This window comes from Leptonychotes weddellii, chromosome 6 (genome assembly GCF_054177405.1).
Source record: "Leptonychotes weddellii isolate Sample4059 chromosome 6, ASM5417740v2, whole genome shotgun sequence".
NCBI classification, from domain to species: domain Eukaryota; kingdom Metazoa; phylum Chordata; class Mammalia; order Carnivora; family Phocidae; genus Leptonychotes; species Leptonychotes weddellii.
In genome coordinates this window covers 100,649,312-100,670,014 of record NC_138374.1, presented here as the reverse complement: position 1 = coordinate 100,670,014, position 20,703 = coordinate 100,649,312, and the positions used below count along the sequence as shown (strand labels likewise).

General features: G+C 43.5%; 1 protein-coding gene across 1 annotated transcript in view; it reads left to right on the top strand.

Moving 5' to 3' along the window:
* CACNA1E (calcium voltage-gated channel subunit alpha1 E) overlaps positions 1–20,703 on the top strand; it is a 290,904-nt gene that overhangs the window by 63,837 nt on the left and 206,364 nt on the right. Inside the window, exons 4-6 of the mRNA XM_081823197.1 lie at positions 13,181–13,284; positions 14,084–14,236; positions 15,420–15,601. Coding sequence (XP_081679323.1) covers positions 13,181–13,284; positions 14,084–14,236; positions 15,420–15,601 — 439 coding nt within the window. The remainder of the gene's footprint in view (positions 1–13,180; positions 13,285–14,083; positions 14,237–15,419; positions 15,602–20,703) is intronic.

The following is a 20,703-nucleotide window of genomic DNA, read 5'->3' as shown; positions in this document are numbered from 1 at the left end:
TGGTTGGGTCATATAGCAAGTGTATGTTTAGCTCTAAGCAGCTGCTGCAAAACTGTTCTCCAAAATGGATGTACTGTTTTGTATTCCCACTAGCAATACATGAGCGTTCCAGTTGCTCCACATTCTTACCAGCATATGATCTTATCAGACTTTTTATTGTTTAGTTTCATTTCTGTTTTAGCTTTCTGGTAGGTACGTAGGTAGTGGTAACTATTGTGATTTTAATTTGCATTTCCTTAGGAATTAATAATGGTTCTTATTTGTCATCCACATCTCTCTTTGGTGAAGTGTCTGTTTACTTCTTTTGCTCATGTTTTTAATTGGGTTGTTTGTTTTCTTATTATTCAGTTGTGGGCAATTTAAAAATTTTTTGCTATCAGAAAAATCCTTCATTGAACAACATTGTATTTGCCCTAATTTTGGAATATGGATTCACAATAATTTCCTAAACCTACTGGATCAAAGAGAGTGAACATCTTCAATGACCTGATATACAAAATGTCCAATAGCTTTGCAAAGTATCAATATGCTTTCTTTCTAGTGGTGGCAACTTAACAGCGGAACAGGCTGTTGTGTTGTTTTAATTTGAATTTCTTTGACTATAATGCTATGGAACTTTTTCATATAATCCCTAAATAGTCTATGTTTCTTCTTTTGTGAATTGTTTATAGCTTGCCTTTTTTGATGCTAGATTGGCACAGAAATTTGCCATGGCAGTATCTATCCAGGGTAGTTAATAGGGTATGTGAAGATCAGTGCCAGGATCAGTGGTTTAGAGGATTTTCATTTTTTCATAAAATATTAACCTGGTCTCAGCCTGGTTTCTTTTATGCTCCGAGGCCATGAGCTAATTTGCATAGCTGGCAAGGTAAAAATAACTTCAGAGCTGAAAAGAAAGATCATTGCCATTGAGTTAAACTTGGACCCTGGGGGCCAGCACTTCTACATGGGGCAGCAGTCCCTTGGTCTAGACTCCATTATTAATAAACACACTCCATTGTTCCTTATAAATAGAAAAAAGGTGCTCTTTTAAATTCCTTTCTGAGAAAATGGCCATGCCTCTTAGCTCTTCAGCTGGGAGAGGAGTAACCTCTTGATTCTTCCAGCAATTCAGCATTTTATTTATTCACAGTGAAAGTACAATTAAAACCACTTACTTTGTGCTTACATATCTCTATCAAATAGATTTGGGTAACAATTAAAGAGTTCCTGTATATAGGCGCAATTCTTTTTAATTATTAAAATTGCTTGTATTTTATTGTATTCCAAATAGGCGATATGGGATGTGATATGACTCAGAAGTACTAGAAGGAATTTTGGTTTAATGACTCTAAAAAATATAAAGCACTTTGTTTTCTCTGACAAATAGCTCTAGTTCATTTGGGGGCTCTACAGACAGTTGATATTTTATAACAGCTTTATGGCTGCCTCTTCATCATGCACTGTAATTGTAGGTTTGTCTGCTCTGCAAGTATGGGAAATTATCTGGGTATTTTTTTTTTAATACTTGTCATCCTAGAAGACAGATGGCATATGCCTGCCATGCAAATCAATCTCTTAGGCATTGTAGGCTGAACTAGGAAAGTGGAACAATGGACAAATGTGTTTTCTCTAAAATTTATGGATCCATGATTTTTCTGGAAGAGTCGTTGATTTGAAAGGTTTTATAAACTCAGATTCTTTTAGCTAGGTATTCCTCAGACATCCAAAAAAAAAGAAAGAAAGAAAAAAATCTCCTACCCCAATACAGTATGAGACAGTAGAGTTTTATTACTTAGGTTTTTCTTTTCCTCCTACTTTGAGTATCCCTTCAGTCAACCCACCATCTAGTGTTAACCTGCACTCATCCACATTTGACATCTTGACAAAGAGGACTCTGGCTCTCCCCAGGGTCTTGAATATGTATAATTTTTTAGTCTTTCCAAAGCTGAAGAGGAAGCAATGTTTCAGTATCTTAAGATTTAAGCCACTTGCTAAGGTGACATCAAGAAAAAAAAAGCTTTCACATTCTCTAATTGGTGTATTGGCTCCATGCCAGGGGCATGGTTCTGAGTTTTTCCTTGTTTTTCATGTATCTTACTTAGCTCTTGTCTGGCCAGGCCAGTTATGTCAACTTTCACTTTGGTTTCTTATCCAGATGATATTATCTAGACAGAATAGGTGAGTGGGTCATTGTGAGAGACAGACACCAAACTTGGAGTCATTTAAGCAAGGAGGGCTTTTCAAGGAAGACGTGTCTCATGGAACCACCAATTTGCAGAAATGTCAGGAAGTAGTTGGGCCTCAGGAACTGCAGGATCAGGGTGCTAGCTCCAGAGGAATTCTTTCCTTTTTTCATTCCTCTTACCTCCAGGATCAGCTTTATTCTTCTCTCTTACTACAGCCAGCTTTGTTCTCTGAGAACAATGACAGCTCCTGAAGCCTATCATTTTAGGGCTTTAGCTGCTTCAGGAGAGATTGGCCAAACTCTGGTCCTCTGTCCAAACATCCCCGGGGAGAAAATTAACTGGCCAGCAATGGCATATAAGAGCATTGCGGTTTTTGAAAAGAATAGTAGAGGGAGAGTGTTGTTCTTGGAGGAAGAGATCGTAGCAGTACAAACAATAGGAGACCACTGTGTGTGGGCAGTGGGGGATTATACCGCTGGTCTCTGTAATGTGATACGGAGGTCACTAGTGAAGCCTTCTCATGAGGCCAGCATTAGGGGCTTGGTCCCTATGTAGATAATTAGCTGCATTCTGTTGCTCAGCTGGCTTCTGCTCTATCCCAGGCTAGCCATCTCACAAGTGCTTGTCCCTGGACCTCAGGGAGACCTGGTGAGAGAAAGTGTGTGGGTGGTAGATCAACAGAAATTCCTCACCACTACTAGAAAAACAACTGAAACAACATGTATTTATATTAGCGAGTTCTTATAATGTGGGATTTCCCTCTCCAGCAATTCTGTCTTTACCAGCTCTCTGAAGTACAGTTTTGGTAACATTCATATGATCCTGCAATCACAGGACACCATAAGGCTCTGCCGAGAGGCAGCTCTGTGGTTGTCCTAGAGAAGACATTTGTTGAACGTATGTGCCTTTGGGATATATTTCTAGCTATTAGCCATTATCTTTTGTAGCTACCAAAAGCACTCCAAATTTGGAATCTAAATTTCTGGGTTTGGGTCTCAGTTTGACCATTTACTATCTCCGTGATCTTGGGCTAGGCAGTTTCTCTCTCTGAACCTTAATTCTCAAACTGACGAAATGGAGAATAATGTATCTTTATGGGACAAGGTTATGTAAACTGGGAAGCAACGAGGCATTTTTTTCATCATCATCATCATCGTCATCATCTTTATCATCACCTGGACCTGAATGACATTCATAGAATTTCTACCTATTGCTTGGCATTTCTCCTTGCTCTGTCTGAATGAATCATCAGGGACTTTCTTGTAAAACAAGGAAGAAACCCTGGACCATTGGTAAGAACCTGACCTTCGTCTCCATTACACTGAGGTTAAGTAAATAAAACCCTCCTTTGTACGTTACTGTGTTCTTTACCTTCCATGATTTGGGGAAACTTTTGGATTAAAGCTTCCTTTGTAGACACACTGTGGTTAAGCTTCATGTAGCCACTAGGAGATGTTTAAAGAAGAAGGCAGAGGACATTTTTATCAATGCTGGCATCAATGCATTTTCATCAAAATTATGACTTGTAGCTGGGGGTCACCCTGGCAACATCTTCATGTCTGCCTGAGAGGGGCCGTGTGTGCTTCTCCCAGAGTGGATGAGGACTAGTTGTGAAACACATGCATTGCCTTTAATCAGGCTACTGCTCAGTTCGAAGGAATCACTATCTGAGAGATTCTCCGTCAGTAGTGGTCCCCAACCCGTGATGTGCCCCCCCCCTCCAGGCCACATCACAATGTCTAGAGACATTTTTGGTTGTCACAACCGGAGGGGAGGGGGGTTGGAAGAGGGCTTGCTACTGGCACCTAGTGGGTAGAAGTGGGGGATGCTGTTAAACATCCTACAATGCACAGAATAGCTCCCTACAACAAAGAATTATCTGGTCTCAAATGTTAATACAAACTCCTCTCCTTGGCATGACATGGTTTGATTGTTGAACTTTCTTTTAGTGGGAAAGGAAAGAGAGGATTTTTAGGCCATGATTTTTCTGTTCATCAAAAAGCATATTTGGGGACCACTTCATAGCCTCAGAGAGTCTTGGGAAATTTAATTAGGAGCCCCATTTTAAATTCCAGAAAGGGTAGCCTTACCTTTGTTAAATACAGAACCACTTGTCCTTTCTGGAAATGGCACAGACCTTCTCTTTTGAAAAGGGACAGTTTGACCCTACTGTCCTCATTCTCCCAAGAAATATTATGACTTCTTCCTAGGCTGAATCTTAGAAGAAAGTTTATGCTCCATTTTGGTCATAAATCAACTTGGACCCAAGCCTAAATAAATAAATAACAGCCCAACCAACTAACCAACCAAACCCCCGGAATAGCTGCCTCGTGACAGTTTTGGAGGGGGTGGTCTTTCTATAAGACTACCCATTCCGAAAGGCAGCAAGATGCTGTTACTATTTCTGGTAACAGAGGAGGGAACAGGGTCTCTCCTAGACTGCTGTGTCTGCAGTTCTTGGAAAAACACAGTAAAACTTTTCAGGGCAAACTGTTTCATCATTCTGGGAAAACACCAAGAAACCACATGGTGCTATTAAAGCAGCAGTTCATGTTGGTCTATCTTGTCCTCTTTAGAACAGTCTCCTTAGAGTGAGCGTGTGTATTAGCTAGTCTTTACATCTGGGTTTTTCAAACTGTAGGTCAACCCCATTAGAGAGTCATGACATCAACTTAATTGGTTGCGACCAGCATGAAACAAAAGATAGCAAGGAAGAATTGAAAGAAAATCTATCACACATAGAATATTATTTTATGAGGCACTACGTAATTTTACACACACACACACACGCATGCATACACATACATACATACATACATACATATATTCATCCTGGCTTGTGATGTAAAATATATTTTGTACTGCAGGTATGTTCAAAAAAGGTTTGAAAATCATTGCTTTATATGCTTTTACTTTTGTTTTGAACATGGGTGAATTGAAGCAACACAGCATATTTTCCCTTAAACTCAAAGGCCTGAGTTCTATGAGCTGTTCATTCCTAAACCAGTCACTATTCAGAATAGGACAATGGATGATTTGCTTAGGATAATCTAGATTCAGTCTCTGGGCTGGAGAGAGACCCAGCATGACTATAGGATATCTCTGTTATCAGGAAGGATTACTGTGGAGGAGGCAGGTGGGAGCAGCTGTCCCAGGAGGGGCCTAGGGGAATAGAAGTCAGGACTAATTCAGGTACAGTGACCAAGGTAGACACATATTTATAGCAGCTCAGGCTGGGCTTGGGGAGAAGCTAAGAGACCAATGGTTCAATCAGGGAACTTCTTTGGAGCTCACAGTAGCAGTGTGGGTAACCTGATGTTTCATTACCAAGTGTAAGCCTGGATTTTGAGCACTGCCAGGCTTGGTCCAATCTCTAACATGTCTGTGAAGTTTTCTTTATTTGATATTTTCCACACTCTCCAGCCTCTCTGCTTTCCATACTTCCTGGATTTCCCTAAGTTCCAGACAACACCAGCCTTTGTTTGAATTGTTCAAGTATACCAATCTCCTTTCTGCCTCTGTCCCTTCTATGCATGTCTGTTCCTGCATCTGGGATGCTCTTCCCACGTTGTTTCCTCTAGCCTACTCATACTTCACCTTTGAGCTCATATGCCATTTCCACAGGAAAGCCTTCCTTTCCTGACCTTCTGCTTACTATAATTGTGATCTGTGTAATGTCTTTTTCATTAAGTTTCATGAGGACAGCCACCATCTCATCCTATTCTCCATTGTAATGCCAGTGCCTACTTCAGTAATTATTAGCACACTGTAGATGGGTTCTGGGTTCTGGGTTCTGGGATTGAGCTAAGCCTGAATGGTATCAAAGGGCCCTAACATAGGGTCTGGAGAGGAAAAGGGGGCAGCTTGCAGAGACTGGGTACTGGGCCAGTACCCAAACACCTATTTTCCGTCTCTCAGCCTCATCCTTTTCCCTCAGGTGTATTTTGGTCAAATTGAATTTTGAGGGGAGGTTGTCTCCATTGAACAATTTAATACACAGGAACTATTTTTTTGTTTTTGATAAAATGAAGTAAAATCTTTAGAAACTGATTCCCAAATCAAATTATACTTTCAGTAATTTATTTAAAAGAAATGGAGAGCCAAACGTTAGGTGTAATTCAGTAGATTTTTGATAGATCATCATTATTTGCACATGTGGTTAAATCTCCTTCAGTTTGGGATATCTAATTGTATAGGTGCCAATGGGCTCATTTGCAGCTCCATGGACAAGTTCATCCGATCCGCCCCAGTGGGGATCTATTAACACCCCTTTATCCCTGAGTCAAGGGTATTTCTTGGGCATTACTGTTGCATATTGTTAGGGAAGGGGCCATAGACAGAAATGTGAAAGGCACTTTCTGCCATTGAGGAGCTGGCTTTGAACTGAGTTACAAGGTTCCAGCTAATTATCATTAACAGTCAGATTTTAGTTCTAAGACATAAGAACTGTACGCAGTCAGATGTTAAATGTCATGCACTTTTCAAGATATTCAGAGAAAGGGGAAATGGCATGAGCTGGACAAGTGTAGCATCATCTGGACAGGTTTTGGCTTGGAGTCTTAGAGCCAGGAGGGATCTGAGAAGTCCGTCTATCTGATCCTTTTATTTTAGAGACTAAAAAAACAAACAAAAACCCAGATTTGTTCTTTCTCATCTTCCTCCATGACACCTATTTCCTAAGTACATTCTAGGAGTCAGGCTTAGTAGACATTGTTGTGTTTTTAGCTATTCCATGTCCAACTTCCCCAGTGGCCTCCAATCTCCCTTTTGGGAGAATCTTTTATTGTGTGTGCGCTTGGTGGGGGTCTTGCCCACTTGGGAAATGCTAGAGGACCGTCCCAGTGCAGCCAGATGAAGTGTAAGGGAACGTGTGACTTAAGCTCCACCACATGCTTTTTCCACCATGACTTTTAAGCTATCAATGCTATGATATTAGCACAGCTGGCGATGATACGTCTAGCAATAGCCACAGTGGCCTAAGAATCAGATTTTTTGGAATCTCTGACCTTTGCCAGCTGTATTATTCCTGCTGTAACAAATTGCTGCAAACTTGGTGGCTTAAAGCAAATTCCTTCTCTACAGTTCTAGAGTCAAAACTCCAAAATTAGTTTCCCTGGGCTGCATCGGTTATCAGCAGGTCTGTGCTCTCACCTGAGGCTTTAGGACGGGGAAGGCATTTCTTTGCCTTTCCTTGCTTCTAGAGCTGTATTCCTTGCATCCTTCCTCCATCTTCAAAGCCAGCAGCATAGCACCTTGCTTCAGTCATCACATTGCCTTCTTTCTAGCCAAATCTTCCTGTGCCTCCCTCTTATGAGGCACTCGTGATTGCATTCAGGGCCCACGCAGATAATCCAGAAAAATCTCCCCATCTCAAAATCCTTAATCACATCTGCAAAGTCAATTTTGCCATATCAGGTAACATTCACAGGTTCCCAGGATTAGGAACTGGATCTCTTTGAATCTGTTATTCAGCCTACCACACCAAGATTTCTACTTTCCTGTTTTTCCAGCCTGGTCTTCCAATATCCCTTTCTGTGAGCTCTTGATATCTTTTCAAAGTCAGCACTATGTGAAGAAGTTTATAAGCATCTTATCTTTTAAAATCCCCACATGACCCTCTAAGGAAGGTATTGTCCCCATTTTACAGATAAGAACACTATAGCTCGGGGAGGGATTGCGTAAGGCCAGACAGCTAGTGTGAGTGAGGGAACTGACATTTGAAACCAGCCAGTATGACGGGAGAGTATGTGCTTTACCACTTCCTTATCATCTTAGTTCAAGTTTCTTTTGACTGTAGATCTTTTCCACGGAGGAGGTAGGATGCCATCTGGCTCTGAAGTCTGGATCGTATTATTTAGGCAGGGAGAGAAGGCAAGGGGGTGGGCATTCCAAGGCAAGAAGGAAGCTGGAGAATAAGAGGTGAATCCAAGAGATGTGTTGAAGGAAGGATATGTTAGACTTTGGTGCCTCATTGGAGGTAAAATAGTAGAAGAGAAGAAGGAACCAACCACCTTTGAAACACTTATAAGTGGACACAACAACTCATTTTGGATTACCCATGGAAATGATATCCTGGCTCAAATCTGTGTAGGGAATCCAACTTGAATTAGGTCCCTCCCTGTCTCCTCTTGGTCTCCTGTAATATGGGCTGGTTAAACACCTAACACCCTTTGCTCCTGTTAATCAGCCCTTTTGCACAGATGCTAATGAATAACTTGCCTTTTGAATGCTAATGAGTTTCTCCCTTGGGATTTATATGGGCAGAAGCAAAGAGATACTTTTTGGAGCTCAGGAGGGACTCCTGGGCCTAAGGGCAGGGGATCCTGGTTTGTGTCTCTTCTTCAAAAGAGAACTTACACGTTTGTTTAGGGCTAGGGCAACAACTAGGAGGGACTATTTACCTGGTTATCCCTTGAATAGAGTTGCCAGATTTAGCAAATAAAAATACAAAATGCCCAGTTAAATCTGAATTGCAGATAAGCAACAGATAATATTTTGGTGTAATATTTGCATAATGCTTCAGGGAATTTTTAGCCATGGAAGTGTGAAAAGAGACTGTTAGACTTGGGTTGATGAAGAGGCTAAGACAGAACCCCAAGGTCAAAAGGAATTCTTTGAGTGGGAGAATTCTTTGGGTGATTGACTTGGGGAGAGACCATTTGGTTGTGATGGCTCAGAGCATCCCTTCCATCTCCTGCCACTGCAGTGACATCCCACCACACCTTCAGGATCATATCAGCCTCTAGGCTCTTCTTACCTGCTGACAGCTCAGGGCAGAAGTATTAGAAGTAGGGATGAGCCATGACATCCATGAGGAAACAGGTTTTGAACATATACAGTGCACCAAACCCTCCGTTTCTGCTGGTGGTGCTCAGAAGTTCATGTCTGTCCTCCGCTCTGGGGGTAAAGTAGTAATTAAGAACCCTCTGTGTACAGAGCTCCCCACCTTGAGGACAAGAGAACTGGAAAACACAGCCTCTGTTTCTGAAGAGTATATGCAAATGGGGCACGGGATGATGCAGAACTCAGGCTTTTATTACTCAGAATTGGAATTTTGCGCAGTGGCCTCACTCTGATCCTGTGGCATGCGTGTCTCTCCGTGTGTGTGTGTGTGTGTGCGCGCGTGCGCACATGTAGATATTACATCAGCTGTGACCTCAGGTGTAAGGAGCCTCCAACCTGCTGGTCTGGAGAGCTGTCAGTGGCAAGTCTGTGGGACTTAGTGATTTGTGGCTTGAGGATCAAGGGAACCAAGCTCACTGGCTTGTTGGGAGACTAAACACTGTGACCTTGGTATTTTTGGCAGCACACTGGGCTGAGGACCAGTGGAGCTGTGCTGTGCTAGAAAAGACTGCACGGCATGCTGGCAGACTGGGGAAAGGCTGGACTTCGATACCAGAAGAGGAAGGACTTTAATACATGCTCTGGACGTGTATTAGCAGTTTAATTGTTTCTAAGTACCGATTTCCTCTCCTATGAAATGGAAACAGTCGTAATATCAGGATATATTTGAGGATTTAATGAAATAACTTAGGTGAAAATGCTAGCAGATAGTAAGCCCCATAGGTGATCCTGCAGTGTGTCCCATTCTCGGAGCGCTTTGTAAGCATCCCTCTTAAGACATTCTTCATTGTGAATTATAATTATTTCATTTCTCTGTCTGTCTGCTTTTGCTAGAGTGAGGGCCTGGGCCTTTTCCTGCTGTGCACTTGGCCTTGAGACTCCCGCATCAGGCCTGCTCTGTGTGAGGCCCAGAGTTTTGCTGAGCTCTACAGACTTCAGTACTGAGGCTTTGCTAAAGGGCAAGTCTTCACATTTGGAGGCTTCTTCCTTCCCTTCCTCCCTCTTAACTCTCCTGCTGAAGACAGAGCAGATCCCGTCCTATGGGATCTGCTTGAGAGCAGGAGTCCTATACGATATTAGAAGCTCATTAGACTCTAAAATGTTTGAGGACAGATTTCTAGTACGCTCCTGTGCGCTCAAACAGGTGTGTGTTTGAGTAGTATCCGGTGGTGCCACCTGCCCTTTCCATTGGTAAATTCTAGGGTTTCTGTGATATTTCTGTCCATTTGATTCCTGCTTCAACACATTGACTACTTTCCTCAGTGCAGTTCGATCCACCAAGCATTTACCGGGCACCTTTTACTTGCCAGAGCCTGGGCTAGGTGTGGGGGATGTAGAGATGGGGAAGACGGCATCTCTGCTTGAGGTGTTCCGGATCTTGTGGGAGAGACAGAGGAGAAACCAGAGAAAACAGAATTCCTCCAAGATGTGGGCAGGGCAGGGATGGCAGTGGGCACAGAATTTTATGGGGGCACACAGCAGGGCCCGTTCCCTCCATTATCCTTCCCCCCGAAGAATACACTGTCCCTGCTTCTAGCAAGTGGATGGGACCTCCTGTCCTCAAACATGATGTGAACACTAGGGATATACATGGGATATTCTGCATGGGATGAAGGAAAAGAAAGTTCTGAGGGCTAGGGGAGCATGGGGCCCCAGGGGGCGTGGTCCTGGCTGAAGTTTGAGGCAGCTTGGTTAACTTGGGGGACAGGTTGGTGAAAAGAGGATGGACATGTCTTGTGGCCCCAGCCACAAGTGCCATATTTTTGCTTCTCTCCTTCAAATTGGCTTCACTTTTGTTCTCTTTCCCACATGAGAATTCTTATTTCTCTCACATTTGCTTCTCCACCAGCTCTTATTTCTTACTTCTTTCCGGTTTTCATCTCCATGTTTCCTTTCACCATTTGCTTCCCTGTCCTCTCATTCTTTTTCCCCTCAACCATTTTTCTTTCTCTGTACACTTGTGCCTTCTTGCATTTCAATTTTGTCTTTTGGACCCTACCTCCATGTTCTGAAATATCCCTCCTTCAACTCAGGTTTGGGAAGGATTTTCCTTTTCAATAGCTCTTTTTTAGGACTTGAAAGAGCATCTCATGTGTATCTGGGTATCCTAGGAAACAGAACTCTGATTTCTGAACAGGGCAGAGTCTCCCCACCGTGTGTGTGTGTAAGACAGCACGAACCGGAGGGAAAGGCATCTCCCATGGGCACTGCACCTCAGAAGACTGAGAATACAGTGCTTCTTTCCCTGTTAGCAGATTCAGCAGAACAGTGACCCCATTTTCCTGGGGTTCTAGTTCTAGTATCCTTGAGCTTTCTCTTTCTCTGCTTTCCTTTATTTGTTTCTTTGTCTGTTTTATTTTTCAGTCCTATTTTCCACATTTCTCCTTGCTCTCTTTTCTCTTCAGGTTTTCCCTACTTATTGGAAATGATATCGCTCCCCTCCCTAATTTCTCTCTTTGGTTTTGGCAGATAGAGTCAAAAGTAGCATCAGAGACCCTGCTTGTCGACATCCCCCATTTTCAGAGACAGTGTGGAAGTTTGGATCAGGAGAGATAGAGGGAGACCTGAGAACCAGCTTGCCTGGGTCCTGAGACTCTTTATGAGAGTAGGGTTTCTTTCTGGTTCTTATTTTGAGGTTGGGTTAACATAGAATTATAGAGTCTTAAAGTTGGAGAAATCTCTACTGGTTATTTAGATAACCTTCAACCCATGTTGGAACACTTTTAACTTCCTGATAGATAGTTCTACAGTCTGTGGCTGAGTATGTTTAATGTTGCGAAGTGGACCTACCCCATGAAACAGTCCACCTTGTTCTTGGCCAGCCCTGCTCATGATTCTCATGTCCTGGATCTGTGCAATTTGTACCTATTGATCCTATATCTGCTTTCTAGAGGTATATAGCACAGACCTTTCATTCAAGTTCGATTTCAAGTATTGAAGGAAATGTTTCCTCCAAAATAATTAAATGACATAAACTATTCCCACCACCCTTTGACTATATAGAAAACTTGGTTTTCTGAATGACTCACTCACCAGTGGCTCCAGATAGCTGAAATTCTCATGGAGAGGTTATGAGGGAGTTCAAGTACTGTTCCACAGAAGGAAGACTAACATTAGACAAAGTTGCAAAAACTGTACTATTAATATTTGTGTTGGATGTATTATCTAGTTTGCACATTATAACTTCTAGAATACTCCTAATATTCAGTACCATGTCATTTTATTTTTATAGCAAGGTCCTGGTACTCCCCCCATTTTGTAGCTGAGGGTAGTGAGGCTGCTGGAGTGTGTAACTTGCCTCAGATCACTCAGTTCTCAAGTGCTTGAGTCACAACTGAATCCCAGCTCTGCTGGCTCTTGGTCATCTGCTGTGTTTTCCATTAATCCTTAAGTATCATTGACTATCCGCAGTACCTGCAGTGTCATGGGATTCTATGAAATAAATTGTCTCCTGAAGACAAGGTACTTGGTGTACACAATCTAATAGGATTGTTACGGATTTTGGGGGGTTTGTGTGTGTGTGTGTGTGTGTGTGTCTGTGGAAGTGGAAGTGGAAAAATGGAAGCAAAGAAACAAAATCCAAGTTATACAGTGATTTGGAGCAATTATAAAAGTGCTGTATGTGGACCAGTGAAGTTATTCCCTAATTTATATGCATCAGTGTGATTGATTTGTTTGGTAAAAACTCTTAAGTGCCAAGGTGGGGAAGAATGAGTTACTCCTTTACTGCACCTGACCCAGAGAAATTCCCTAAAGGAGTTAGGAGACAGGGGAATCTAAGAAAATTCTGAAATACAAAATCCAGGGGCCTTGGTAGGTTGGAAAGAGGGAAAGGAGGTTGGTGAGAAATAGCGAGGAGAGTAGGGACCAAGGTTTGGAGGCAGGAATGGGACCGATGCTGGGGAGCTGGTATTCTACTCATGGTTTGGAACTAGGATTCTGGTGTGATGGTAAGTTTTCCTTCTTTGCAAAGTGAAACCCAGATACGGCTAAATTTAATTCCAATCAGAACCACCGATGACTCGCCCAAGCTCAGGTGCTCCCACATGCAACTGGCATCAGCTCTGTGTGCTTTCCAGGCTGAGCCTTCTTCAACCCGGCTTCCCCCTTGGAACAGGGGGAGAAAGCCAGACTGCGGTAACCTTGACCTTCTGTGTCTCCATCTGCAGCATCCTGGCCACAGCAGGAACCCACTTCAACACACATGTGGACCTGAGGACCCTCCGGGCTGTGCGTGTCCTGAGACCCCTGAAGCTCGTGTCAGGCATACCTAGTGAGCACCTGCCTTTCTTCTTTCTCCTCTGCTGTAGCTTTACTGATGTGTCCCTGCAGGATCTGGGGCCAAAGGAATTTGGGATAAACAAGAAACAATTTCTCCAGTGGTAATAAAGAGTGGGGATGCAGCAATCTGGCATAACATTTTACTTTAAAATCTAGCAACTTTTTTTTCAGATTTTAAAGATAATGAAAGATCTTTGTAGAATCTTTGCAAAGTAAAAAAAAATGTTATAAAATGAAAAGGAAAAACACTCATTATCCTATATTTTTATGCATTTTTTCCTGTGTGTTTTAATATAATTTGATCATACTTGGTGTATACTTTTGGACCCTGTCACGGAAGCATTTGATTTTCCTGACATTAAAATTCTTCAAAAATACAATTCTGATATAGTAGTGGGGGAGGTAAACTCTGTCCTTGCTCTCATAGGACTTAGAACCTAGCAGGGCCAGGCTTAATTTCCTTTAGGAAAGAAGCACGTTCACATAAGTTTGTAAAAGATAAGCAGAAGGCAACATGGATGAAACAAAAAAAAGAAGGAGTAATAGGCATGTGAATGATCAGAGAATAGTGAGAAGGAGCATGAGATTGATTCCAGGGGTAGTAGTGATGGCAGTCTTTGGCTTGACTTGTTCTGGTTGTCCCTTTGCAAATATTCTTCATCACCTCGGGACCAATGGTTCTTTTCCCTCAAAGACTTGTCCTTCTCCTCTTAGGAGAAGGTAAAGGGAGCCTGCTGTATCAAATGGTGCCCAGGGAGGCTCCATTTGTCATTCTCTTCCTTTCCTTCTAGGCCTGCAGATTGTGCTGAAGTCCATCATGAAGGCCATGGTGCCTCTTCTGCAAATTGGTCTTCTGCTCTTCTTTGCCATCCTGATGTTTGCTATCATTGGCTTGGAGTTCTACAGTGGGAAGTTACACCGTGCATGTTTCACGAACAATTCAGGTAGGGTCATTGTTTCTTGCCTTCTACTTCTTCCCTTCCTCTCCCCTCTGGTCACTGGAGTAATTTCAGGTCATTGGGAGACTGGTTGGAAGAGAATATTCTGTCCCAAAGTTTGCTTTTTGAGGCACAAACAGCCTAGAATAAAGGTCCCCATTGGACACTGATATTGCAAAGCAAATGACTTCTTACGTTTGCAGTCAGAGGATTTCAAACAGGAGGTCCCAGCTCCCCCATCCCATGGTAGAAGGTTGTCAGAATGCGTGTCAAAAACCGCCTGTCTGAAGAACTACTCTTTGTGCAGTGTCTTCTTTGGCCCACAGGCCAAGGAGATCCAGGAGTCCAGAGTCAGATTTGGGTCTCTCTAGATCTTTGGAGACATTTTCCCTCATGATTCATCTTGTGACCTTCCTCCTTCTCTGCTTTGATAGATTATTGAGAAAGCAAGATGGATATGTGCCCCACAGGCAGTGTAGAAGGGCTGAGGGAGCTCTGAGCTTGGCTTGCCAGGGTGCTTGGGAGATTTGTGGTGTTCACAGACCCCAGGTTCTTATCTCTTTGTATCTTATTTGTTCAAGTTGAGTAGAACACCCTAGCAGGAAAGGGGGTCAGGGAGATGTTGAAGAAGTCCAATTTAGTATAAGGTTTATGTTGTTTTAAAGCATCTTCAAAGGACACCTTCCACTTTGGAGTTTTATTTTATTGATTGATTGATTGTCTTATTCAAGACCAGGAATTTAGGCCAGAGGAACAAGGAGTTGAGACCCACTGTGAAGGGACTGTAGTTTATAATTGTCCCCAAGAAACTCAGGAAAATCTCAGAGTCTATACTACAGTCTGAAGTTAGAAACTCAGTAAGATTCTGCCTTCACCTCAGACTGTTCTGTGTGATCCAGTCTGTCATTTCCTGTGGGACTCAGGCGAGGGTAGAGAATGTGGCCTGCAGAAAGTGAGGGCCATGGGAAGGAGAGGCTCCATGGTCAGAGGAGGTTGGGAAGCACTGGGATGAGCTTGTGGTATGTGAGCTGTGAGGTGGAGAGAGGCCAGAGGCGGGAGGGAGCTTGAGAGAAAGAAGGACACAGTTTTCTGGGGGAAATAGAATTGAGTGTTTGTGGCTTCCTGGAGTCCTTCCAGATCATGCTAAACACCATGTGGTTTATCTCCTGCCCTCCAAATGTGTCTGCAGGTATTCTGGAAGGATTTGACCCCCCTCACCCATGTGGTGTGCAGGGCTGCCCAGCTGGTTATGAGTGCCGGGACTGGATTGGCCCCAATGATGGGATCACCCAGTTTGATAACATCCTTTTTGCTGTGCTGACTGTCTTCCAATGCATCACCATGGAAGGGTGGACCACCGTGCTGTACAATGTGAGTAGAGCTGGCAGAGGGCTGCAGTAAGAGGGAAGAACCCTGGAATGAGGCTTCTGGCATTGTTTGGGCTGGTTATTCTGGGGTAGGGGAGGGCTGTGTGTGTATGTGTGAGTGTGTGTGCGCATGCGCGTGTGTGTGCACAGACTCAACTGTGAGAAGTCGTAGCACTTCATATCCTCCTATTGTCTGGCCTCTTGCTGAGTGGAAGCACTCAGCTTCTTAGCAGAGTTAGGAAATTGCATCCCATTGGATGGGTGAGCAAAGCTAGTTAAATGAGATCAACTTAGTAGTGATAGACTGTGTTTTACAGCAGGTACAACACGATGGTGGGGTTGGGTAAGGGGTACTAAGAGGTATAGATTCCTTGGTTGCTGGATTCAAAGAGCTTACCATCGGGTTGGGAAGATATTACGGTTGTTCTCAACCCTGGCTGCAGATTAGAATCAGCTAGTAGCTTTAAACATTTACACCTCCTGGGCTCTACTCCAGACAAATTAAATAGGAATAGCTAGGGGTAAAGCCCTGTCATTGATTTTTTTTTAAAGCTTCCTAGCTGATTCTCAGATGCAGCTACTGTCAAGAACCACTGCATTACATGCACATAAGAAACATGCTTAACTGTAGGACTCACTAGGGATGCTTGTTACGATTTGGGTTCACAGGCCCCTTCTGTGCAGGTTTTGATTTTGTGTAGCTTTGAATAGTTCGTGGGCTATATACTTTTTACAAGTGCTACTGGTGGTTCATACGATCAGGCACGTTTGGAAGGTTCTGAGTTGATGCACAAGACAAGGCTGTCTGACTGTCAGTCAGGGATGTTAGGGGATTCCGGTGTGGCTACACAGGTCAGACAGGGTGACCACTGAGGGATCTTCTGCCTCCCAGAGTCCAATTTTTTTTTTTTTTTAAAGATTTTATTTATTTATTTGAAGAGAGAGACACAGTGAGAGAGGGAACACAAGCAGGGGGAGTGGGAGAGGGAGAAGCAGGCTTCCCGCCGAGCAGGGAGCCCAATGCGGGGCTCGATCCCAGGACCCCGGGATCATGACCTGAGCCGAAGGCAGACGCTTAACGACTGAGCCACCCAGGCGCCCCTCCCAGAGTCCAATTTTAAGAAGCTGTGGAAGGCATGGGCAGAATCCAAGTTCTAAAATGACAGGCGTTGGGGAGGTGTGTGCTTTGATGCCCACCCTGAAGCAGATACTTTGGAATGATTGTGCCTCTTATTTTTACTTTCACAGGCTGCCTTTACCCTGAGGTCTCCTCTGTTTCCTTTAAACCTGGTTCTATCTGTAGAAAACTTAATGGGTGGGGCATGGGATAGCTTACACAAAGCAGTCTTTAGAAGGAGCTCTGGATATAATCTACACTGGAGGGAAAGGAAATGCTGTGTCTCAGGAGAGACTCAACCAGACTGTAATGCCCGATGAGCCAGGATTTGTGTAAGGCCTGCACAAGTAGGTGTTTTGTAAATGTTCATTACTAACCTGGATCCATTTCCATACGGGTGAGCAAGTCAGGCCTGAGCTTTGTGGAAAAGAACCACAGGCTATTACGCTCAATCTCTAAAGGGCAGTGAAGAAGTCCCAAGGACCAGTTTATGTGCTGCAAGCCCAAGGGTTACTTGTGACCTAGAAACACCTTGAGGACATTCTGAGATTCTCACCAGTTGTGGGGGGTAGCAGGGGGGCGGGGAGGGAGGCAAGATTGATGAGGGTAGCTGCTCCGTATTTGAAATGTCTTGAGGCCATGTCACTCAGATTAGCCAGGCGTCTCTGGAAATTACAGCACTGGCCCCACGGTGGCTGGTGTCATTCGTGGGGCTTTGTAAGTGATGTATTTCAATTATATGTGTAGACTCACCTAAGTGATGTGATAAATGCATTGAAAGCCTGAAAGGAGAAGTGTTGCATTTGAACGTATGATCTGTTGGTCCTCCTGAGTTGGAGCTCCGATGGTGCTGAGACAAGTAGATGCGCAGCTAAAAAATCACCCAGCATTTACATTAGTTCCTTTGTTCATTCAGTCATTCAACAAATATTAAGTGAGCGTCTACTGTATGCCAAGCACTTCGCTAGATACTCGGGAAATATGGAAGGAAAAAGGTGCTTGCTCTCACGGTGCTCTTTTTAAATTCCCATTTCTCTCCAGTTCTCTCTCTGACATAGGTATAGAGGTCACACCGACTCAGGGATCTTGCCCTGTTCTCTATTTTTGCTCCAGTGAGGAAGCAGGGAAGAGACGAGATCAAGCTGCTGATCCTCTGAAACCGTTCATTGCATGGGCTTCCGAGGCCACAGACTCATACTCTCTCTGACTTCCAGTCTGTTGCTATTGAACTTCAGTTTACTGAAGGCCTCCTGCTACCCTCGTGGCTGAATGCAGCACTGAGGGAATTAGTTGAGCTGTAGGGCTGGTTTCTAAAACATAGCTGGCTGCTCATGGGGAAGAATGAACTTCTGTCCACTTTGAAATGATGTCACTATCTACAACATTGGATCTAGGGGCAGGGAGCCAGGAATCCATAGGTAGAGGTGATAGTTAGAGGTGGATAACTACACCTTGATTCAGAAGTTGGATGAAAAAGACGCTCATTTTTCAGCCAGTGGAACAAGGACAAAGTGTGGCTCCCTAGGAAGAAAGAGCCAGCCAAGGCTGGGCTCCAGGTGAGGAGGGAACTGGGGCATGAAGCGTGACCCAGGCAGACTCTGTTACAGAGGCTGGATGCACATCCTGGAGTTAGGGTTGTCTGCTTCTGGAAGAGCAGGTTCAGAGAAGCCGATTCTTCATACTGTTGGGGATAGTGCTTGCATTATATGGTGGAGTTACATCGTAAATGCTTTAAATTACCCAAATTCAACCATTTAGCTTGGAGAGGAAGAGGGGGCCAGGGAGAGAGGAAAATAATTTAAATAGTACAGGCTAATTCATTTATCATTCCTTTCCCTGTTCCTATACCCATTGAAAGTGTGAGATGAGAGATGCCTAAGAAAGGTGATGGCTGAAAAATTGAGGATTCGCATAGCCAATTCAACAATTCCTGAGTATTTTTCTTCTTTTTCTTTTAACTCAGGACTTGGTAATGACAAAATTTTACATATATATTAGAACTGGTTGCACACCATGCAATTAACCATGAACAACTAGTAAATTCAGTGTCATAAATTCAGATATGCATATATGGATGTTTCTGCAGAGAGAAAATCTCTCACTCTGCTTATCACGACCATCCCAATAAGATGCAAATACAACTGTTGGTTTCCCTTCCTACCATGTATCCTGGGAAGGCTCAATTCACCCAGCTGCTGTATTTCCTCACCCAGGCCACAATGGCCGGGGGAGCTCCCATTTCCCAGTCCAGCGCCTCTTCTAGTCAATGGTGGCGACAAGGATGTATGATATCCTGGTGCCAGTTGTGCTTGAACCAGGAGGAGAACCTTCAGGTTTACACAGTACACAGAAGCTCTCTCAAGCATGTGGACTTGGTGTTAACCTTTCTCTATACAATTTAAATGCTTCCCTCCTGTTTGCATCCCTTTTCTGCTACACAGATTCTCCCTCAGTGCCTCTTGTGACTTTGTTTGCTCTGCTATGGGTTACTTTTTCTCTTAATTTAAATTCAATTAGCCGACATATAGTACATCATTAGTTTGAGGTGTAGAGTTCAACAATTCATCAGCTGTGTGTAACATGCTCTGGGTTACTTTTAACTTCATTTGCATTTGGCTTTTCTCATTAGAATGCATTATTGTAAGGGGCAGGGAGGGTTCTCCTTGTGGGGGTGACCTGCAGTCAGGCTTGCTCAATGTAGGCTCTACCCAAATTTCAATTCTGCTTGGTCAAACTCCGGCGTATTCTTGGCTTCCCTCCCTCTTGTGGTAGAAAGCATGCAAAGCAGTCTACAGTTCTGCAGGCTGCTTCTTCCTGTTTTGACTATCTCTCTGAAGGTCTCCTCAACTTGCAAATCCTCCCCTATTCTTGCTAGTTTAATTCATGTTATTTCTCCGACCCTGGATAGGTGTTCCTTCTTCAGTACAGTACATTTTGCCTGTGATTAGTGTGGTTCACTCCACAGATGTTACTGTGGCTCTCGTGTTAACTTTCAACCCTGGTCCCCTGGACTGTATCTGGTTCTGAGAACTGGCTGTCTCCTGCTTCTGGTCTGTCTCATTTCCCTGGTATTATTCTGGTGTGGTGCTACCTGCTGTTTGTGTTATCAGGTCTCTCATGCAGATTGCAGAGGTTCCCAGTCTCCGTCTGCGGTTACTCAAACCTCTTCTCTTAAAGTCCATCATTTTTCATCTGTGTTTCTGAGGCTTGAGCCATTTCTCTTCTCACTTGGTATTGATAAAGTCATGCAGGTGTGCAGATTTCTCTGAGGGGTGCCCTTTCTCCTGGTACGCCAGCTGGGTCTGTTATGACCAACAAGGGTGTTTTGTGCTGCTGTGGAGGAAGAGATGTTTACAGACTTTATGGCTTTTTGTATGAGGCAACTTGTAGTCTGGATGCTTTCTCAGTCTTCCTCACTTCTCGGTTCTTTGGTCTATAACAGTGCCTGTGGCTCTGTTTTAAGGTGCCTTCTCTCAGATGCATATAGTCAATATTTGTTAAGTAGTCGACAGTTATTCACTTTTTGCTTTAAGATTTTGCTCAAGTGTGTTATGACCAATGTTAAAAAATAAAATTCAACTGAGTAAATTTGAAGATCAAGTGGCTTTTTCAGTGATTCATGAATTGGGCAGTATCCCATCTAGCAAAAGAAAGGAGCTCCCAGGAGCTGTACAAAATGGAAGACTTTTATAGGCAGACAGGAGTGGAAAAAGGAAGTTTCTAACAAACAGTGGATTGTTTCAGGCAAGGTCACCTTCCTTTGGGGGAAAGGCAGATTATCTCACTAGTGCTGATCAGGTAACTCCAGATGTACTGGTTAAAGGTTACCTTCCTGGGAGAGGCTGAAACTACAGTTAGATGTTAAGTCTTGTTTCCTGATGTGGGGTCAGCACCAGTGACTCTATCTGAGGCCTGTTGTTTGTTTGTTTGTTTGTTTCCTTTCTTTCTTCTCCTCCTTCTTCTCCTCCTCCTCCTTCTTCTTTTTAACA